The sequence below is a fragment of the Sinocyclocheilus grahami genome, unplaced genomic scaffold (assembly GCF_001515645.1).
Source record: "Sinocyclocheilus grahami isolate Dianchi unplaced genomic scaffold, SAMN03320097.WGS_v1.1 scaffold478.1, whole genome shotgun sequence".
In the NCBI taxonomy this organism is placed as follows: Eukaryota; Metazoa; Chordata; class Actinopteri; order Cypriniformes; family Cyprinidae; genus Sinocyclocheilus; species Sinocyclocheilus grahami.
Genome location: NW_015505657.1, coordinates 166,314 through 187,364, shown reverse-complemented (window position 1 = coordinate 187,364; position 21,051 = coordinate 166,314). Strand labels below are relative to the sequence as shown.

Below are 21,051 nucleotides of genomic sequence, written 5' to 3'. Positions count from 1 at the left end.
GAAATGCTCCAACTTGCAGCTGCCAGCATATGGAAGAATTTTAGCCTCAAAGAACTCTAGGATTCTCCGGGAATGAGTAAAAACAAACAAGTTTACAAGCGGATCTATGTAACAAATGACACTGGATGACTATCACGGTCTATTTAGTGGCTTTTTACCAGTGCATTTTGCAATGGTCAAATTAAATGAGGTAGCCAGTTCATCTCAAGAAATAAAAGCCAGACAGACTTGCAAAAGCATCTAGAACAGGGATCCTCAAATCTGGCCCACGAGATCCACTTTCCTGCAGAGTTTAGCTCTAACCCTAATCAAACACACCTGAGCATGCTAATCAATGTCTTCAGGATCATTAGAAAATCACAGGTAGGTGAGTTTGATCAGGGTTGGAGCTAAACTCTGCAGCGCATTGGACCTCCAGGGTAAGATTTGAGGAACCCTGATCTAGAACAACATACAACACGAATCCTTGGTTTTATCTGCTAGATATAATGAACATTTGGTGTATTGGTTGATGATGTCCAACTTAAGGAAATTAACCATGGTTTTTAGTCAAAATGTAGTAATGTTTTACTACAAATACCATGGTTAAACTACGGTTAGCGTAGCAAAACCATGGTTAATTTGTGGTTACCATGGTTTAACTATAACCATGTTGTTGTTTTGTAGTAAAATGATGGTTAATTTAGTAAGGGCCATTAAAACTGAACAGTTTACATCACTGCCATGGCTGAAACTAGCCAAATTACTTTATTGTAGTTAATAGAGATTACAGACCCAGATAGCACACGTACATCTGCAAGATGTCTGTTAAAGATCTCTTGATCTGGAAAGCATCTGCGGGGTGTGCAAACATCTGACAGACGTCTTTAAGATGTCAGTTTTACATACATTCTAAATCATAAACATCTTAAAGACATCTAATACAGGTGCATCTCAATAAATTAGAATGCTCCATGCCACGCCCAATTGAGGCAGTAATTAAAGCAAAAGGAGCCCCTACCAAGTACTGAGTACATGTACAGTAAATGAACATACTTTCCAGAAGGCCAACAATTCACCAAAAAAAATGTTTATTTGTCTTATGAAGTATTCTAATTGGTTGAGATAGTGAATTGGTGGGTTTTTGTTAAATGTGAGCCAAAATCATCACAATTAAAAGAACCAAAGACTTAAACTACTTCAGTCTGTGTGCATTGAATTTATTTAATACACGAGTTTCACAATTTGAGTTGAATTACTGAAATAAATGAACTTTTCCACGACATTCTAATTTATTGAGATGCACCTGTATACAGTAGGTCTATTTGACATCTGATAGGAAACGTCCAATAGACGTATTGCAGATGAGCAAACACAAAAAATACATCTTGTATTATGTGTAGCCTACTCCACAAATTCAATTCATATGACAGAACGATGTTGGCTTCTCACACATGACATTTTCTCATCCAAAACCCTCCATATGCTATTTAAAGGTAAATGTGCTGAATACATTATCAATGGCCCTTGCTGTGCTATTTACATATATTTGAATAATCAATCATGATCAGATGCATAATGAGCTGAACCCTCAGAAATACGGACTCACAGCTGCAATTTGCTACAGAACAACTTAGTCAAACCCCAGTGTTTAAACTGGCTTATTTTGTTAACTAAAACTGCATTTCAATATTATGCCACCTTAATTCTATGTTTTAAGATTTCAATAACTGTATGACTTTCTCAAAGCATGATGAAACCTGCTAAAATTGAGATTTTGAGAAACTTTTCCAGTACATCATCAGGGAACAGTCATCAGATCTGCCATACAAAAGAAACCCCTCCTGGCCCTTCAGAGATCCAGCCACTGTCTGTTGGGAATCACTTGCAATCCATTTTATTTTTAAAGACTGTCTTACGTCATTCCTTTTATCTTTAAAGCCCTATGGGTCCTCTTGCCATGCACATCATTCCAGCAGAATGAAAAACACTGTATGAAAAAGGCCTTTGGGAGACACCGAGAGGTGATTTATGGGGATAGCTTTGTTTCTGTTGTTTGCTTCTCATTCCAGTACAAAAACAACAGTGGCACTTGCTAAATAAGTGTGAATAAGCGTCATATCACTGTAAGTAGAGCATTCATATTGATCGTGTTTGAAGCTTCATGATACTGTAACATAAAGAAAACAGGACTACTAATTGTGTTTGTGTCAGAATTTTATTCTCTAGGATGTCATTTCTAAGACAAAACATTATTTTAATAATAAACAATGCTAGGAACCTATCTTCATTTTTAAAAGTCATTATCGTTTTGGGGATAATTCGATTATTTTGGCTTTTTTAAATGAACCAGTGCACAAATGGAAATCGGCAGCATTCAGTCCTTTATGAAAAGCACTAAAATGACCCCATCTCAGCAAAGTATAGCATGATAGCAGACTATTAACTTTTTCATCTCAGTAATGCTTCCTTATAGTAATCCCTTGGGTTTCTTTCTTCTACAGTCATTGCAAGAGATAGTAAATAGTTCATTTTCTATCTATTCATACAGCAGCTAATGTTGAAAAAGCGTTTGCTGAACATTTCGAACGACACAAGTCTTGTTAAAGTAATGACGTTTTCGAAGAAAGATAGATTAAAAACAATTATTGTCCTTCGGTTCATTACTTTTACTAGTATGCTGGTTGAATTCAGCTTCAAAACTATGACAAAGTCTCATTTTAATATCATCCGAGAGCAATTCTCACAGACTGTACTGTATGTACAAAATAAAACAAGAAAATTCAATACATCTTTAGTGGACTACAGAGAGCTACAACATTTGAATGACATTTTCACTCTAATACAAAATTTTCAGTTCTTACACATAAATTAAAATACATTTAAATGAAAATATTACAATCAAAATCGTTTTAATCACACCAAATTAAAATAAAGCTATAATTGTGTCCATTCGACATGCCTTGAATATATACATTAAAGTGATCAGGATGTGAATGTTTTTTGTGTTTTTTTTCCTTTTATGTACAAATTTAGCAAAATGCACTTGTCCATGATCCATTATCATTGTCCAGGTCTCTGTCTTTACTGGTAGTGTCCATATCGCTGTCATGAACACAGTGGATCAAGAGAACATGAACTGATATCGCTGTCATGTGGTGTCTTAAAGTTGCCTTGACTTCCACAGACAGATCCTCAAATAGTTTCAAGAGTAGAGGGGATATAGGGGAGCTCCATCAAACTTCATTTGTTCTTCAAGCTGAGAAAGAAGCCAAACAGATTTATGACATGGCTAAAATGAAAAGTAAAAAAGTTAACCACAGTTTTTGTGCTATTACATTTACATTTAGTCATTTAGCAGATGCTTTTATCCAAAGCGACTTACAAGTGAGGACAATGGAAGCAATCAAAATCAACAAAAGAGCAATGATATACAAGTGCTATAACAAGTCTCAGTTAGCTTAACGCAGTACATGTAGCAAGGGTTTTTTAAATAATATAATAAATAATATAACAAAATAAAAGGAAAACAGATATTATGAAAATAGCATTTAAATCTTGTTGACGGACTGAATTAGGCATATTTGTTCAGTTTGGCATGCAAGTTGTTCGAAACAAGGTAAAATAAGCTAAGGAAGAATTATCCAGGTGTGCACATCACCAATGGATCCTTTGCAGTGAATGGGTGCTGTCAGAATGAGAGTCCAAACATCTGATAAAAACATCACAATAATCCATAAGTAATCTCCAGTCCTTCAATTAACATCTTGTGAAGTGAAAAAAAGTTGTGTTTATAAGAAACAAATACAAGCTAAAATAAGTGTCCTCAATGTTGCTTCTGCCAATGAAAAAGTAATTTCGTCTGAATCAGGAGAGAAATATGCACAGATCAAGTACTGTTTATGAGTGAAAACCGTTCAAAACAAATATGTCAGTGGATTTTGATGTGGGAAGACAACAGGAGATGTACTTTTTCACTGGAGGAAGCATTATTATAGATTATGGACTCATATTTTAGCCAGAAGCGATGGTTTAATGTGAATGATTAACAGCTTGATGGATTTGTTTCTTATTAACATGCAGCTTTTCACTTCACAAGATGTTACATTAAGTGATGGACTGTTGTCATGTGGATTATGTGATGTTTTTATCAGCTGTTTTGACTTTCATGCTGACGGCACCCATTCCATTAGTGAGTGATGCAATGCTAAATTTTTCCAAATTTGTTTGGATAAAGAAATAAACATCCATATCTTAGATGGCCCGAGGGTGAGTACATTTTTAGCAAATTTTCATTTTTGGGTGAACTATTCCTTTAAAACATAAAACAGCTCCGGTAATGTATCAGCCTCAGGGTCCCGTCCATTGAGGGTCGTCCTTGTGTGTGCTGCTTCTTGTGCATGTATATGAACACATCTCATGATGAGAGGCTGGAATAATGCCACTGCATGCGACTCCGTGACAGCTTGGACACGCCTGGTGCTTCCCATCATGCTTCTCACGTTCCTTCTCCTTCATCTCTACCTAATTAACAATCCATGCAGCCTAACACGCTATGCTGTGACCTTGCCTGCTCCACTGCAGCCTCCGCATGGAAACTGTGGCCCGTACGGTACCGTGAGGACATGGTCCAGTCAGGCGGAATATTGATTCGAAGCAGATATTGATCGCATATACAACACTCCATTAACTTCACTTGCATGAACATGATGCAAGTTAACACCTCGTGCCCGCTGATATGAGTACTGCTTGTGCACACTTTCACAGTTTTGCACCAGTGTGTGGCTACCAGTGAGTGTCTGTTATGAGTGGTTACATTCCTGATTGGCTTGGTTGGTGAATGATTCAATGACTCTTATTATGCTTTATTAAAATTAGCGTTTTGTGTAGAGATACTTTCTCCCACATTATCATTATGTGATTCACTGCTGGTTTACCTTTGATTCTGGTCTCTTCTTTTTGTCTCTGAATGAGATGCAGTTGCTGATACTCACTTGTTCTGGTGTTTGGAGCCCTGCAGATGTGCATGGTATTGTGCCACAGAGTTGAGTGTAACACTGCAGACCTCACATGTGTGACTCCGCTTCAGGCCTAAGAGCATACATAAATATAAACATCTATTTGACTAACTATGTTGATTTCAACAGCAAATGCCCTCAAATCTTGTCTGAGGGTATAATGCCCTATTTTGACAAACACCTACAGACAGCTAAAACCCTGAGAATTTGACCATTTCTTCACCGTGCATGAATTACATGGATAAATTAGCATATAGCCTGAGCACAGCACATTGCCAATCTTTCTCAAGCAAAATAAATAACATAATGGTGAATTGATGAACATGTCTTATTTGTTCTAAAATCAAAAGAAAAAAGAAATTCAATTAGATTTTTCTTAAAGAAAAATAAAGGGCCACTTTAAGGACCATTTAAGGCAAAAAAAAAATGTTACATAGCTGTCTGATAATTTTGTATATTTATATGCATTTATGTATTTAAAATACATATGCAGGATATATGCAAACTTAAACTTCAGTAGTTGTGCTACCTTATAGATACAGTGTGTGTATACATATATATATATATATATATATATAGACAGGTTTTTAATATAATATTAAAAACATATATTTTTGTATTATTTTATATATATATATATATATATATATATCATATTAAAAATGTGTTTTTTATTATTTTAACTTGTTATTTTTATATGTTTATATATTATATTAACTTGTTATTTATTATATAAATGTATAAACTTTCTATAATTTTTTTTGTCTAAAATTATCCTTAAAATATGTACATAGCAATGAGAATCACCACTGAGATGACAAATTACAAAAAATCATAATCATAATCAGTTTTTACTCTCATTAACATAACATAAATTTTACTCTCTTTTTTTTTTGTCTAAAATGATCTTTGAAAATGTGTACATACTAATGAGAATAACCATTGAGGCTAATGAAAATTACCAAAAAGAAAATATGCATAATTCTCAAAAAAAATTACGTTAAATAAATAATCCCAATAGTCCTACAAATAAGTGTAATTTTCTTTATGCAAAATATAATATTAAAGTAATACTAAAATATAAAATGCTTTTTTTTAATTTTTGGAGTAAATTATGCCTTGGACTAGTTTTCGTGTCATTTACTCGTATATAGTGCAGACATCCCTGCTCCAGTAAACAGATTATGCATGAAACCAAATATATATTCCTCCTTCACACATAAACATAAGCTTATGTCCACATATGACTCATATATTCAAACAGCATGTCTGTTTGTGTAACCATCTAGTGCATGATGTGATTTACTATTGGGAGATGGGTGGTGTTAAATGACCCTTACATATGCCATATGACCCTTGCATATGCCACAAAGCAAGCACCTAGTCTGTTTAAACAACGGGAATCCTTTGTTATCCCAGTATCCGGGCAATCAGGCCAGATAATGAATGGAGGCTCATCTAGATGCCTCATCAATAACATTTACCACGGATCTATAGCCACAGATTACGTTGGCCTCGTCTTTGCAACCACAGCACCTCAGCTTTTCTTTGGCATTGTGCACATTCAGTGATTAAACACACATAACAGAAGGGGCCGTGAAACACGCTGATAAGTCGTATCCTCCCCCAGCTCTGTCTTCCTACACCAAATCTGTTCTCCGCCTCTAACTAAGACAGACCAGTAAATAATAAGCTTGTGTGAAGCTCGGAAAATCAGTCGCTGGCTTCCTGTGAGGTGGGAAGTCTGATGAAAATGCTATAAAAATGGGATTCGATTACCGCTGAACACTGATTTGGCACCCTGCTGTTAGCGCCGCAAACTTTTTTTAGTTAACGACAGAACGGCATTATCACAGACAATTGCTAATGAGCAAAAATAGCATGTCAAATACTATTCTACGTTTGTAGTCATAGACTAATATTACACGTCACATAAATAGAGCATATTCAATCCAGAGAGTGCTTGTACTATTATTGGTGAGTGAAATGCTGGGAAGCCTTAATGAAAACTGCAGCAATGAGTCATATTTATGAGTCACAAGCGTGACGTGAGGGACAGGACACTTTTCAATCTGAATCTAAATCCAACATTTGTCCAAACGGCAGCTGGTACGCACCTCCCACGAAGTGGTTTCTAGTCCCTCTATGAGTCAAAACTCACCAACGAGGTGGCTTTGTTGTCTGCAACCTCCGCCATCGTCGGTTTGTTTGGCGAGCAAAGATCTTGTGCTCTGGGAGGTTCTTTGTCGCGCCATTAATTACCTATTGATAACTGCCTCGAACGAAAGCTCTTTAGCTAGCTGCTGAATAATGCAAAACTTTAATGAAATGCCTGCTTGCGAAAAGACTCTCAGAGCATTAAAATGCCTCTACTGAGGCCTGTAAAACAGAATGGTCAATGCTAAAATGATATCTGTGCTTAAACGGTGGCATTTACGGTGGGGTTATTCATGAGTCATTACCACAAACTAATGAAAACAAACATTGTTACAATTGAATGTGCTGTTTTAAAGAGACAGTACACCCAGAAATTAAAGCTCTGTCATCATTTGCTCAGCCTCATTTTGTTCTAAACCCTTAAGAGTTTCATTTTTTTCTGCAGAACAAAAAATAAGTCACCCTTGTATGTGAAATACAAGTTTTTAAAGGGATAGTTCGCCCAAAAATGAAAATTTCTTTCATTAATTACCTCATGTCGTTCCAAACTCGTAAAACCTTTGTTCATCTTCGGAACAATAATTAAGATATTTTTGATGCATTCCGAGAGCTCTCTGACCCTCCCATAGCTAGCAAGGATCCTAACACGATTAAGGCTCAGAAACGTAGCAAGGAGATCACTAAAATAGTCCATGTGACATCAGTGGTTCAACCGTAATGTTATAAAGCTACGAGAATACTTTTTGTGCGCAAAGAAAACAAAAATAACGACTTTATTCAACAATTCGTCTCCTCCGCGTCACCCTATAGCGCCATTTTGGAGAGTATCACATACGTAAACAACGTACGCAAGGTAAACAAAGCGTAAACAACGTAAACAGCATATCCGCGTACAGTGCTGCTGATACAGAACAGCATACATTTTTTATGTATGTGAAACTCTCCAAAATGTTACAGGTGAGTAAATCATGGCATAATTTTCTTTTTTGGGTGAACTATCCCTTTAATGCCCTGAAATGCTGGTATTCATGCTCCAATAAACAGATTATGCATGAAACCAAATATATGTTCGTTCCAACACAAAACAGTCACCCTTGTATATGAAATACAATTAAATGTTAAACTTTAAAAAAGCATGCAAAAGTATCATAAAAGTGGTGCAAACAACTGCACTATATTCCAAGTCTTTTGAAGTCATACGCATCTTTGTGTGATGAACAATGACATTTTGAAAATTCGACTGAAAATTCTGATTGCATTAATTGTGGTAATCGGGTCCTATTAAAAGAATAATTTATAGTGGTATATCAAACGATTCACTCAAAAGATCCAATTCAAAAAAACAATCTGTTCACTAATCTAGATTTTTTTGAATAATGACTTCTTTGCTTTATTTTTATTACTTTATTTAGATTTTAAAAAAGTCAAACACTATGTATGTGTTTGGAACAACTTAAGCGCGAGTAAATGATAACAGAATCACTTTTAATTCATGTTTGGGTAAACTATCCCTATCTATGTTTTGCCCATTCCTCTCAGAACATACCGTTTAGATCATCTTCGTCCTCCAGACTTTTACCCAGTTGTGCGAGGAGGTTAGCTTGGGCTGCGTTTTTTTTGTGCTTCTTTCCGTCGTAGTGCTGTCTGGCCATGCCGGGGTTGTTGAACCAGGCCTTACACATTTGGCAGTAGCGGTGTGAGAGTCTGCCATGAATAGAAGGACTTCCCGGCGAGTCTTCAGTCACCATATGCTCTGAATTGGCTGTCACCTCTGTAAAGAGAGGGTATAACAGACTTAGTATACTTAGTGTACCATACATTAATTACCAAACAGGCTACAGGTAAAAGCTATTAATGTGAAAACACCTGAGAAATTGGGCTTTGGCATTCATACAGAAGATGCATTATATGATCTTGCCCTCCATTCCTGCCCATTAATTTTCAACATTTTGAAGAAAATTTTTTTTAAAAAGCAAACAAAAGAAATAAAAAAAGGGAAATATTTTTAGAAAAAAAAAATTGTGCAACATACCAACACAAGTTAACAGCCAGCCTTAAAGTTAAAATGGCAAATCCATTTTTCATTTTATTTACCAATATCCAGTCCAACACAGCAGGTGTGTGACAGCATTAATAACACATATTAGAATTTCCAAGACATGTGTACGTGATTCAATTGACATATTTTGCTTGCGGTCTGTCTCACCTGTCAAAGTATGGGGCACAGGCTCACGTCAGTTTGAAGTATTTCATGGGTAAAGGGCACAAATTAGGAACATGGGATGTCCCCTGTGGCTGCAGCTTAATAAGATGCATTCTGAATCTCATGACACTAATATGATGAATATGGTTCATAAACAGACGGGAGGTAATTTGTCTCACACTAGCAGGTCTAAGCTTGTGTTTTCCTTGTCTGTTTTTGAGAAGTGAATTTTTATTACAAAGTCGAGAACAAGGGATGTTTTCACCCGTCTAATTATACTCCGTTACATAGTAAACGACAAACAAGAGACTACACTGACAGCAAGCCCACATCATAACGTATAAAATAGGAACGGTGGATGGCACAAATGGGGCGTCTCTTGGCTCTTCCATGGTTTTTCAAGTGGAGGATAGATGACACTGGCAGCTCTACGTGTGTATTTATAGAAGGTATCAAAATAACTAGATAATATGAAGCATTCTTTTTCCTTTTTTTCTTCTTCCTTCCATCTCAATTTTCATCCAATTCCCTGAGGTATTTGAATAGAGGGTTGTTTTCAGTATAACACATAATTAGAGTGTGATATGAAACTCTACCGTGACAAATACAGTGGCCTCAAAGTCTGAGACCACAAGTGAAAATGTTTAGCATTTTTTCCCCAATTTGATATACAAATGTTTTTATTGCAAATTATGGTATCAGCATAACAAATCGAGAATGAGTATTTCATCTGTTTGAACATTTCTCTGCCATTTTCAAAAATGCTTTCTGGATGTACTGTGATAAGCAGCAAAAGAGAACACTTAAGCTCACTGAAGACAAGTCAACAGTCAGCGATTAAATAAGAATAAGAAACTAATTGAAAGCAATAGGTCCAAACAACTACAAACAAATAAATAAGAAATGCTACATTCAATGTATAAAAAAAACACTGCATATTCTTCACTGTGTAAATTAAATATATTTCTTATTATAGTTACAAAAATGATTTAGTCAGGAGCAGTAAGAGATTTTCTCTCTTTTGTTGTTTGATTAGCATTAATGATAGACAGCAGGAATATTAGACTGCTATAACTTTAAGAGCTGCCCGGATCCAATATCCTGTTACACATGTGTTTTCTTTTTCAGCTGTTTGCTTTTATTTAAAACATAAATTACTGTGTTTACAATGATACTTGCAAAGACGGGCAATTTGACACATCCAAGTGTGTGTATTTAACCATTCAAGGCCAATAAAGTGGCAAAAATAATACTCCCGTGCCATATGAGCACCAACTTCACATGCGCACGCCTCTCTGACAGGACTCAGAAACAGTCTCTCAGACAGCGCGCACACATAGAGAAATTAGTTGTTTTTTTTGGCTAGTATTAGTTTTTTGTGATATTGACACTAGTGACAAGAATTATGAATTTTCTATAGTATCAAAAATTTTGAAAAAAAACAACAACTATATTGTGATATACTGTATATCATTACCGTGAAATAAAACTACTCATATCGTCATACAAGATTTTGGTCATATTGCCCACCCCTACTGAAGACTGGAGTAATGTAAGGAATGGAGTAATCACAGGAATAAATTACAGTTTAAAATATATTTAAATAGAAAACAGTTATTTTATATTTCACAGTAATTCGTTTTTCATTGTATTTCAATAAAATCTTGATTTTACTTTTTGACTTCTTTCAAAAATTTGAAAAAAAACTTGCCAACTTTTAAACGTTAGAGTCCTGTGTTTACTGTAAAAAGGTGCAGGTGCTACAGATCAACATAAATCCATAAATCCATGCGTTATCATTTGAAGCTTTCATAATATCTTATTTAAACTAGCTTTACAGTAATTGTGTAGATCTGCAGTGCAGCGGTTTGGTCAGTTACTTGATAATAGCAATGACACTCAAGGATAATTTAATCAAATTATATCCTCTTCTGTATTCCAGCCTATCAGACCATTTAATCTAGGTCTTTTACACCTTATCATTATTATCATAGATAAAGAGTTATATAAGGAGAAACAACAACCTTTTTAGCTCATAACATGAAAAATCACCATCAAGATCTTTATGATGGTGGAAGCAGCCACATAGCAACTATCCGACTGTAACCGAATAATGCTGAGCTACTACTATGACTGCTGAACAAACAACAAAAGGACAGTTTCTTGAACCCTATTATGGTTACTAATAGTTTTTAATGGTGTTGCTTAGTGATGCTTGCTATTTGGACAAACACTTTAAAAAGTCAGCATGTAACTCGTCCCGCACCATTTGTGCTGTGGACATAAAGGCACATTAAATCATACAAGTTTGTTGGTGAGAGCTGCGCTATTACTTTCTAAGCGACTGCATATATGATTGCTGCCTGGTGGATGATAAAACAGGCTTAACTAACTATTTTGCAGAAAATGTACAAATCTAGTCTTGTGAATGGATTTTACCTCATGTATTTCCGTCATTACCAACATAGTTCAACGATTCAGTGTTTCCTAAAACCATAGTTCAAACGAACATTCGCAAACAGCATGACGAAAGAGGAACCTGCGATGAATCAAACATCAAATAAAGCAAAACGACAAGGAACAAAAAATAATAGTAGTCATCGGCTGCCATGTTTGTTACAGCAGCCTCTCAGAGATCTCGAATCGATGAATTAGTAGAAGCTACTACTCCACCGGTTCTATATTGTTGATCCAACGCGGATCAAACAACGAAGGTGCGACCATGTTTGGGAAACAGTCATGACTAGCTAGCTAGTTGGTGGTTAAGCAGTGAGTTACATTGTTGTACGGGAAACCCCATATTAACTTCTCTTTTATTTGATCTGTTTCAGCATATACAGTGCTGCTTGAAAGTTTGTGAACTCCTTGCAGAATCTGTGAAAATGTGAGTAATTTTAACAAAATAAGAGAGATCATACAAAATGCTTGTTATTTTTTATTTAGTACTGGCTTGAGTAAGATATTTTACATAAAAGATGTTTACATTTAGTCCACAAGACACAAAAATAGTTGAAAATTAAAATAACCCCCTTCAAAAGTTTGGGAACCCTTGGTTCTTAATACTGTGGGTGTGTTTACCTGGATGATCTACGACGGTTTTTTTGTTTTGTGAGGGTTGTTCATGAGTCCCTTGTTTGTTCTGAACAGTTAAACTGCCTGCTGTTCTTCAGAAAAATCCTCCATGTCCTGCAGATACTTCAGTTTTCCAGCATCTTTTGCATATTTGAACCCTTTCCAGCAGTGACTGTATGTTCTTAATACTGTGGGTGTGTTTACCTGGATGATCTACGACGGTTTTTTTGTTTTGTGAGGGTTGTTCATGAGTCCCTTGTTTGTTCTGAACAGTTAAACTGCCTGCTGTTCTTCAGAAAAATCCTCCATGTCCTGCAGATACTTCAGTTTTCCAGCATCTTTTGCATATTTGACCCCTTTCCAGCAGTGACTGTATGATTTTGAGATCCATCTTTTCACACTGAGGACAACTGAGGGACTCAAACACAACTATTAAAAAAGGTTCAAACATTCACTGATGCTCCAGAAGGAAACACGATGCATTAAGAGAAAACATTTGAACAGGATGAAGATGTCCCGATTTTTCTTATTTTGTAGAAATATATATTTTTTCCATTTAGTACTGCCCTTCAGAACAACAGAAGATACTTGCATGTTTCCCGGAAGACAAATTAAGTACAATTTACCTTGATCTTCAAATTCATGCATCGTGTTTCCTTCTGGAGCATCAGTGAATGTTTGAACCTTTTTTAATAGTTGTGTTGAGTTGTGTTCACACTGAGTCCCTCAATTGTCCTCAGTGTGATGGATCAATTGGATCTCAAAATCATACAGTCACTGGAAAGGGTTCAAATATGCTGGAAACTGAAGAATCTGCAGGACATGGCGGATTTTTCTGAACAACAGTGCTCAGTTTAACTGTTCAGAACAAACATGGGACTCATGAACAACCATCACAAAACAAAAAAACAGTCATAGATCATCCAGGTAACTACACACAGTATTAAGAACCAAGGGTTCCCAAACTTTTGAAGGGGGTTATTTTAATTTTCAGCTATTTTTTTGTCTTGTGGACAATATGTAAAATATCTTACTCGGGACAGTACTAAATAAAAAATAACAAGCATTTTGTATGATCTCTCTTATTTTGTTAAAATTACTCACATTTTCACAGATTCTGCAAGGAGTTCACAAACTTTCAAGCATACTGTATATGCAGTCATTCTGGATTGTTTTCTGTGCTCTTTCCGTTTTTTCTTTTTTGGGTCATTTTGCACCCTCAGGTGTCTTAGCCACGCGCAATTATGCATGCTAAGTGAGTCAGTGATGTGTTGTTCCTGCTACAGGCCCTGCTCTTATCATAAACATGCCACAAGCGACAGCCTTGAGAACATAAACCTCTAATATGCCTAATGCACTCACATCTGAATGAATAAAAAACAGGACATCCAGCTGCAGTTGCAAGTCCAAGTTTTTTTTACATTTTGTGAAAATGTAAGTAGTGCGTGCCCATGCAAAAGTTCCCGCCATCACACTATGGTGTTGTAGGTAGTTGCCTAAGGCATCAAATCGCCTTGCTAGTACCAGGTTGGACCGCCTTTTGCCTTCAGAACTGCATTAATTCTTCATTGCATGCCTGGAATTCAACAAGGTGCTGGAAACATTCCTCAGAGATTTTGGTCCATATTGACATGATAGCATCATGTTGTTGCTGCAGATTTGTCGGCTGCACATCTATGATGCAAATCTCCAATTCCAGCACATCCCAAAGGTGCTCTATTAGACTGAGATCTGGTAACTGTGGAGGCCATTTGAGTCTAGTGAACTCATTGTGTTCAAGAAATCAGTTTGAGATGATTTGAGCTTTGTGAGATGGCACATTATCCTGCTGGAAGTAGCCATCACTAGATAGTTGCACTGTAGTCATAAAGGGATGGACATGGTCAGCAACATTACTCAAGCTGTGGTGTTTAAACGATACTTAGTACTAAGGCGGCCAAAGTGTGCCAAGATAAAAAATATCCCACCACCACAAGCCTGAACCATTGATACAAAGCAGGATGGATCCAGGCTTTCATGTTGTTTATACCAAATTCTGACCCTACTATCCAAATGTTGCACCAGAAATCAAGACTTATCAGACCAGGCAACCTTTTCCCGATCTTCTATTGTCCAATTTTAGTGAGCGTGTGCAAATTTTATCCTTAGTTTCCTGTTCTTAGCTGAGAGGAATGGCACCCAGTGTGCTCTTCTGCTGCTGTAGCCCATCTGCTTCCAGGTTTGATGTGTTGTGTGTTCAGAGATGCTCTTCTGCAAACCGCGATTGTAACAAGTGGTTATTTGAGTTACTGTTGACTCTCTATCAGCATGAACCAGTCTGGCCTTTCTCCTCTGACCTCTAGCATCAACAAGGCATTTTTGCCCAAAGAACTGCCGATTACTGGATATTTTCCTATTTCTCCATTCACTGTAAATGGTTGTGCATGAAAATCCCAGTAGATCAGCAGTTTCTGAAATACTCAGACCAGCCATCTGGTACCAACAACCACCTCACATTCAATGTCACTTGATTTACATTCTTTCCCATTCTGATGCTTGGTTTGAACTTCAGCAGATCATCTTGATCAGTGTTGTGGAGTAACTAGTTACATGTAACGGCGTTATGTAATTTAGTTACAAAATAAATGTAACTGTAATCAGTTACAGTTACTGAGTAAAATGTGTATTTAAATTAGTTACTTATAAAAATGTTAACGACTACATCTGAATATTTTAACACACATACACGCACACACACACACATCCACACACATACAGGTGCATCTAAAAAAATCAGAATATTGTGAAAAAGTTCTTTTTTTGGTAACTTGTTTCAAAAAGTGAAACTTTCATATATTCTAGATTCATAACGTAAAGCAAAACATTTCAATAATTTTTTTGTTTTAATTTTGATGATAAATATTAGAATATTTCCTAAGATCAATCAAAAAAAAAAAGATTTGCAAAACAGAAAAGTTAAAGTTCTTTAAAGTATGTTCATTTATGCACTCAATACTTGGTCGGGGCTCCTTTAGCACAAATGACAGCATCAGTGAGGTGTGGCATGGAAGAGATCAGCCCGTGGCTCTGCTGAGGCACTATTGAGCCTTTCTCTTGAAAATATCCCATAGATTCCATATGGGCTTCAGGTCAGGCATGTTGGCTGGCCAATTAAGCACAGTAATATCATGGTCAGCTAACCACTTGGAAGTGGTTTTGGCACTATGGGCAGGTGCTAAAATCCTGCTGGATCAATTGGATCTCAAAATCATACAGTCACTGGAAAGGGTTCAAATATGCTGGAAACTGAAGAATCTGCAGGACATGGCGGATTTTTCTGAACAACAGTGCTCAGTTTAACTGTTCAGAACAAACATGGGACTCATGAACAACCATCACAAAACAAAAAAACAGTCATAGATCATCCAGGTAACTACACACAGTATTAAGAACCAAGGGTTCCCAAACTTTTGAAGGGGGTTATTTTAATTTTCAGCTATTTTTTTGTCTTGTGGACAATATGTAAAATATCTTACTCGGGACAGTACTAAATAAAAAATAACAAGCATTTTGTATGATCTCTCTTATTTTGTTAAAATTACTCACATTTTCACAGATTCTGCAAGGAGTTCACAAACTTTCAAGCATACTGTATATGCAGTCATTCTGGATTGTTTTCTGTGCTCTTTCCGTTTTTTCTTTTTTGGGTCATTTTGCACCCTCAGGTGTCTTAGCCACGCGCAATTATGCATGCTAAGTGAGTCAGTGATGTGTTGTTCCTGCTACAGGCCCTGCTCTTATCATAAACATGCCACAAGCGACAGCCTTGAGAACATAAACCTCTAATATGCCTAATGCACTCACATCTGAATGAATAAAAAACAGGACATCCAGCTGCAGTTGCAAGTCCAAGTTTTTTTTACATTTTGTGAAAATGTAAGTAGTGCGTGCCCATGCAAAAGTTCCCGCCATCACACTATGGTGTTGTAGGTAGTTGCCCAAGGCATCAAATCGCCTTGCTAGTACCAGGTTGGACCGCCTTTTGCCTTCAGAACTGCATTAATTCTTCATTGCATGCCTGGAATTCAACAAGGTGCTGGAAACATTCCTCAGAGATTTTGGTCCATATTGACATGATAGCATCATGTTGTTGCTGCAGATTTGTCGGCTGCACATCTATGATGCAAATCTCCAATTCCAGCACATCCCAAAGGTGCTCTATTAGACTGAGATCTGGTAACTGTGGAGGCCATTTGAGTCTAGTGAACTCATTGTGTTCAAGAAATCAGTTTGAGATGATTTGAGCTTTGTGAGATGGCACATTATCCTGCTGGAAGTAGCCATCACTAGATAGTTGCACTGTAGTCATAAAGGGATGGACATGGTCAGCAACATTACTCAAGCTGTGGTGTTTAAACGATACTTAGTACTAAGGCGGCCAAAGTGTGCCAAGATAAAAAATATCCCACCACCACAAGCCTGAACCATTGATACAAAGCAGGATGGATCCAGGCTTTCATGTTGTTTATACCAAATTCTGACCCTACTATCCAAATGTTGCACCAGAAATCAAGACTTATCAGACCAGGCAACCTTTTCCCGATCTTCTATTGTCCAATTTTAGTGAGCGTGTGCAAATTTTATCCTTAGTTTCCTGTTCTTAGCTGAGAGGAATGGCACCCAGTGTGCTCTTCTGCTGCTGTAGCCCATCTGCTTCCAGGTTTGATGTGTTGTGTGTTCAGAGATGCTCTTCTGCAAACCGCGATTGTAACAAGTGGTTATTTGAGTTACTGTTGACTCTCTATCAGCATGAACCAGTCTGGCCTTTCTCCTCTGACCTCTAGCATCAACAAGGCATTTTTGCCCAAAGAACTGCCGATTACTGGATATTTTCCTATTTCTCCATTCACTGTAAATGGTTGTGCATGAAAATCCCAGTAGATCAGCAGTTTCTGAAATACTCAGACCAGCCATCTGGTACCAACAACCACCTCACATTCAATGTCACTTGATTTACATTCTTTCCCATTCTGATGCTTGGTTTGAACTTCAGCAGATCATCTTGATCAGTGTTGTGGAGTAACTAGTTACATGTAACGGCGTTATGTAATTTAGTTACAAAATAAATGTAACTGTAATCAGTTACAGTTACTGAGTAAAATGTGTATTTAAATTAGTTACTTATAAAAATGTTAACGACTACATCTGAATATTTTAACACACATACACGCACACACACACACATCCACACACATACAGGTGCATCTAAAAAAATCAGAATATTGTGAAAAAGTTCTTTTTTTGGTAACTTGTTTCAAAAAGTGAAACTTTCATATATTCTAGATTCATAACGTAAAGCAAAACATTTCAATAATTTTTTTGTTTTAATTTTGATGATAAATATTAGAATATTTCCTAAGATCAATCAAAAAAAAAAAGATTTGCAAAACAGAAAAGTTAAAGTTCTTTAAAGTATGTTCATTTATGCACTCAATACTTGGTCGGGGCTCCTTTAGCACAAATGACAGCATCAGTGAGGTGTGGCATGGAAGAGATCAGCCTGTGGCTCTGCTGAGGCACTATTGAGCCTTTCTCTTGAAAATATCCCATAGATTCCATATGGGCTTCAGGTCAGGCATGTTGGCTGGCCAATTAAGCACAGTAATATCATGGTCAGCTAACCACTTGGAAGTGGTTTTGGCACTGTGGGCAGGTGCTAAAGTCCTGCTGGAAAAGGAATTCAGCATCTCCATAAAGCTTGTCAGCAAGATGGAAACATAAAGTGCTCCAAAATCTCCTGGTAGGCGGCTGCATTGACTTTGGACAAGTGTTTGAATTGGCTTTGCTTGACAGTATTCTCAAGCTTGCGGTCATCCCTGTTGCTTGTGCACCTTTTCCTACCCAATTTCTTCCTTTCAGTCAACTTTGCATTTAATATGCTTTGATACAGCACTCTGTGAGCAGCCACCCCTTTCAGTAGTGACCTTCTGTGACTTACCCTCTTTGTGGAGGGTGTCAATGATTTTCTTCTGGACCATTGCCAAGTCAGCAGTCTTCCACATTATTGTGGTTTCAAAGAACAAGAGATACCCGGAATTTATACTGTAGAGATGGTCATTTAATAAAACTCAAATGTAAATATTTGAATATTTTGAGATACTGGATTTTTGACTTTCATGAGCTGTAGGCTCTAATCATCAAAATTAAAACAAAAAAACTTTTGAAATTTTTTATTTTACATGTAATGAATCTAGAATATATGAAAGTTTCATTTTTTGAAATAAGTTACCAACAAAATTGACTTTTTCCCGATATTAAAATTTTTTGAGATGCACATGTACACATACAGATTTCATTTCTTTTGTATATTTTGACTGTTCTAAAATATGACACAATATGATTTCCGCGATGCAGAAAACGCAGACGGATTGGTGAAATCCAATCATAAAAATGGACTTTACTGTATAACACGGAATGTCACAGAGTATGCCACATTTTGGATGAATAAATCAAAAGTAGGTTAATACACTTGTATCAAAACAAGATATAGACGTATCTGTTTACTGTTTGGTAAACAGTGGACTGTTTTTTATGGACTGTTTTTTTGTTTTAATTTGGATGATTAGAGCCTACAGCTCATGAAAGTCAAAAATCCAGTATCTCAAAATATTCGAACAGATTATATGACTATAAACACAGAATAGAACTTATTCGATAACTGTTTTATTTTCTATTTGGGTTGATGTATATGCTTTATTTTTTTTTATTAACTGTGTTTCCTGTCATATGCGAAGATTTGATTTCAAAAACAGTATCATAGCTATTAAACTATTTCTTGTTTTGATTTTAAATCTGTATTTGACCTCAGAACGATCTCAAAGTAAAAAGTGGTGCTAACGTCTGATTTTGTGGTGGTAAAGAATTTTGAAAGTCTGACAGTAATCAGTGTTGAGTCCTACTGTAAGGTTAACCCTGCCTGGTTTCAAAATGATTAACAGTTGAAAATATTTGTTAGAAATTTATAAAAGTAATCAGTAACATTAATAAAGTAATTGAAATAGTTACACTATTTATTACATTTTATATAGGGTAACTTGTAATCTGTAACCTATTTCAAAATAACCTTCCCAACACTGGTCTTGATCTACAAGCCTAAATGCATTGAGTTGCTGCCATGCGATTGGCTGATTACATATTTGCATTAACAAGCTATTTAAAATGTAGGTTTAGGGATTTTTAAAACTCCCCATACCCTTAACTGTGAGCAGCAATCATATCATATCTCATACCATACCTCATCAAACACGAGTAATACATAATAACGTGAGCATTAATAATAATGAACTCATTCTCAAGAATAATTGCCTCATTATCTCATATTCAGAGTCCATCCATGGTTGAACAGGTCACTTCCCCGCTGGCTGCTTAGGACGTCATACACGTAAAACTCATTTAAGTATGAATACTGACCCGGGAACAGCCTGGCCTTTAAATATTGTGATTTAGACAGTGTGAACCTGATCTTAGATCAGCACCTTCTACCTTTAGATGTGATAGCAGGTGGCTCCCCCAGCAGTAGCCTGAGTCTCTTGGCGTGGATCTTGCCCTGGTAGTGCGACTGGGCCACCACCGCCGAAGTGAACGACATATTGCACAGCGTGCAGCACTTGTTCTTGTCCACATCTCCCTCCACACTGCCCTGGGACGACACAGAAGCAGACACATACTCTGATATCCTTTAACCGGGACCATTTATCACCTTCAGCTAATAATACAGGAGAACAGGATGATTTATGAAGCAAATGTGTTATTATAACTTTAAGAGGAAGATATGAAATTTGGCTGTCAAATTGGCAGATGTGGGTCGCGCTGTGGAGAAGTAATTTACAAACTTCTAAAAACGGTGTAGCGTATATTCTACTTCCTGCTCTGATGCAACCGCTCTGAGTTTCTCATATTGACTGATATTGGCTCTGAGCGCTGTTGGGGAAGTTACTTCGGAACTTTAGCTCGCCAAGCTAAAAGCTAATCGTTATTTAAAGTGCAATCAAACTACTCTTTAAAAAGTCATTAGATACATTGCATGTAGATAGCTACACTGAAGCTTTTTGAGTGGGCAATATGAATATATTTAGATTGAAAATCTTATATTACAAATTCCCCAAAATATAGTTAAATATAAGTAATTAAAACAAAAAAATATGTTTCTGTAAATATATTTCAACATGTATATTAGCAACACACACACACACACACACATATATAGTGTGTATATATATATATGTATATATAGTGCTGTCAAACGATTAATCGCATCCAAAATAAAAGTGTTTGTTTACATAATATATGTGTGTATATACTTATTTATATTTATTATGTATATATGAATACAAACACATGCATGCATGTATTTAAGAAAATTTTTATTTTTATATATTAAATATATTTATATATAATATCAAATATAAGAATATGATTTTATTTTTATATATTAAATATAATTATATCATATCAAATATAAGAATATGAATATATAAATGTATAAACGTATGTAAATATTTTCAAAATATATACTGTATGTGTGTGTATTTATATATACATAATAAATATACACAGTACACACACATATACATATATATAATC

At 36.2% G+C, this 21,051-nt stretch overlaps 1 protein-coding gene across 2 annotated transcripts in view; it reads right to left on the bottom strand.

Moving 5' to 3' along the window:
• Positions 1 to 2,932: 2,932 nt before the first annotated feature.
• The window catches only part of zmat4b (zinc finger, matrin-type 4b), a 35,707-nt gene continuing 17,588 nt past the window's right edge, over positions 2,933 to 21,051 (bottom strand). For both annotated transcript variants that reach the window (XM_016236008.1, XM_016236007.1), the window contains 4 exons: positions 19,951 to 20,107; positions 8,701 to 8,925; positions 4,974 to 5,070; positions 2,933 to 3,238 (listed from right to left, as the gene is read on the bottom strand). In XM_016236008.1, the coding sequence (XP_016091494.1) occupies positions 3,223 to 3,238; positions 4,974 to 5,070; positions 8,701 to 8,925; positions 19,951 to 20,107 (495 nt within the window). In that variant the 3' untranslated portion in view covers positions 2,933 to 3,222. The remainder of the gene's footprint in view (positions 3,239 to 4,973; positions 5,071 to 8,700; positions 8,926 to 19,950; positions 20,108 to 21,051) is intronic.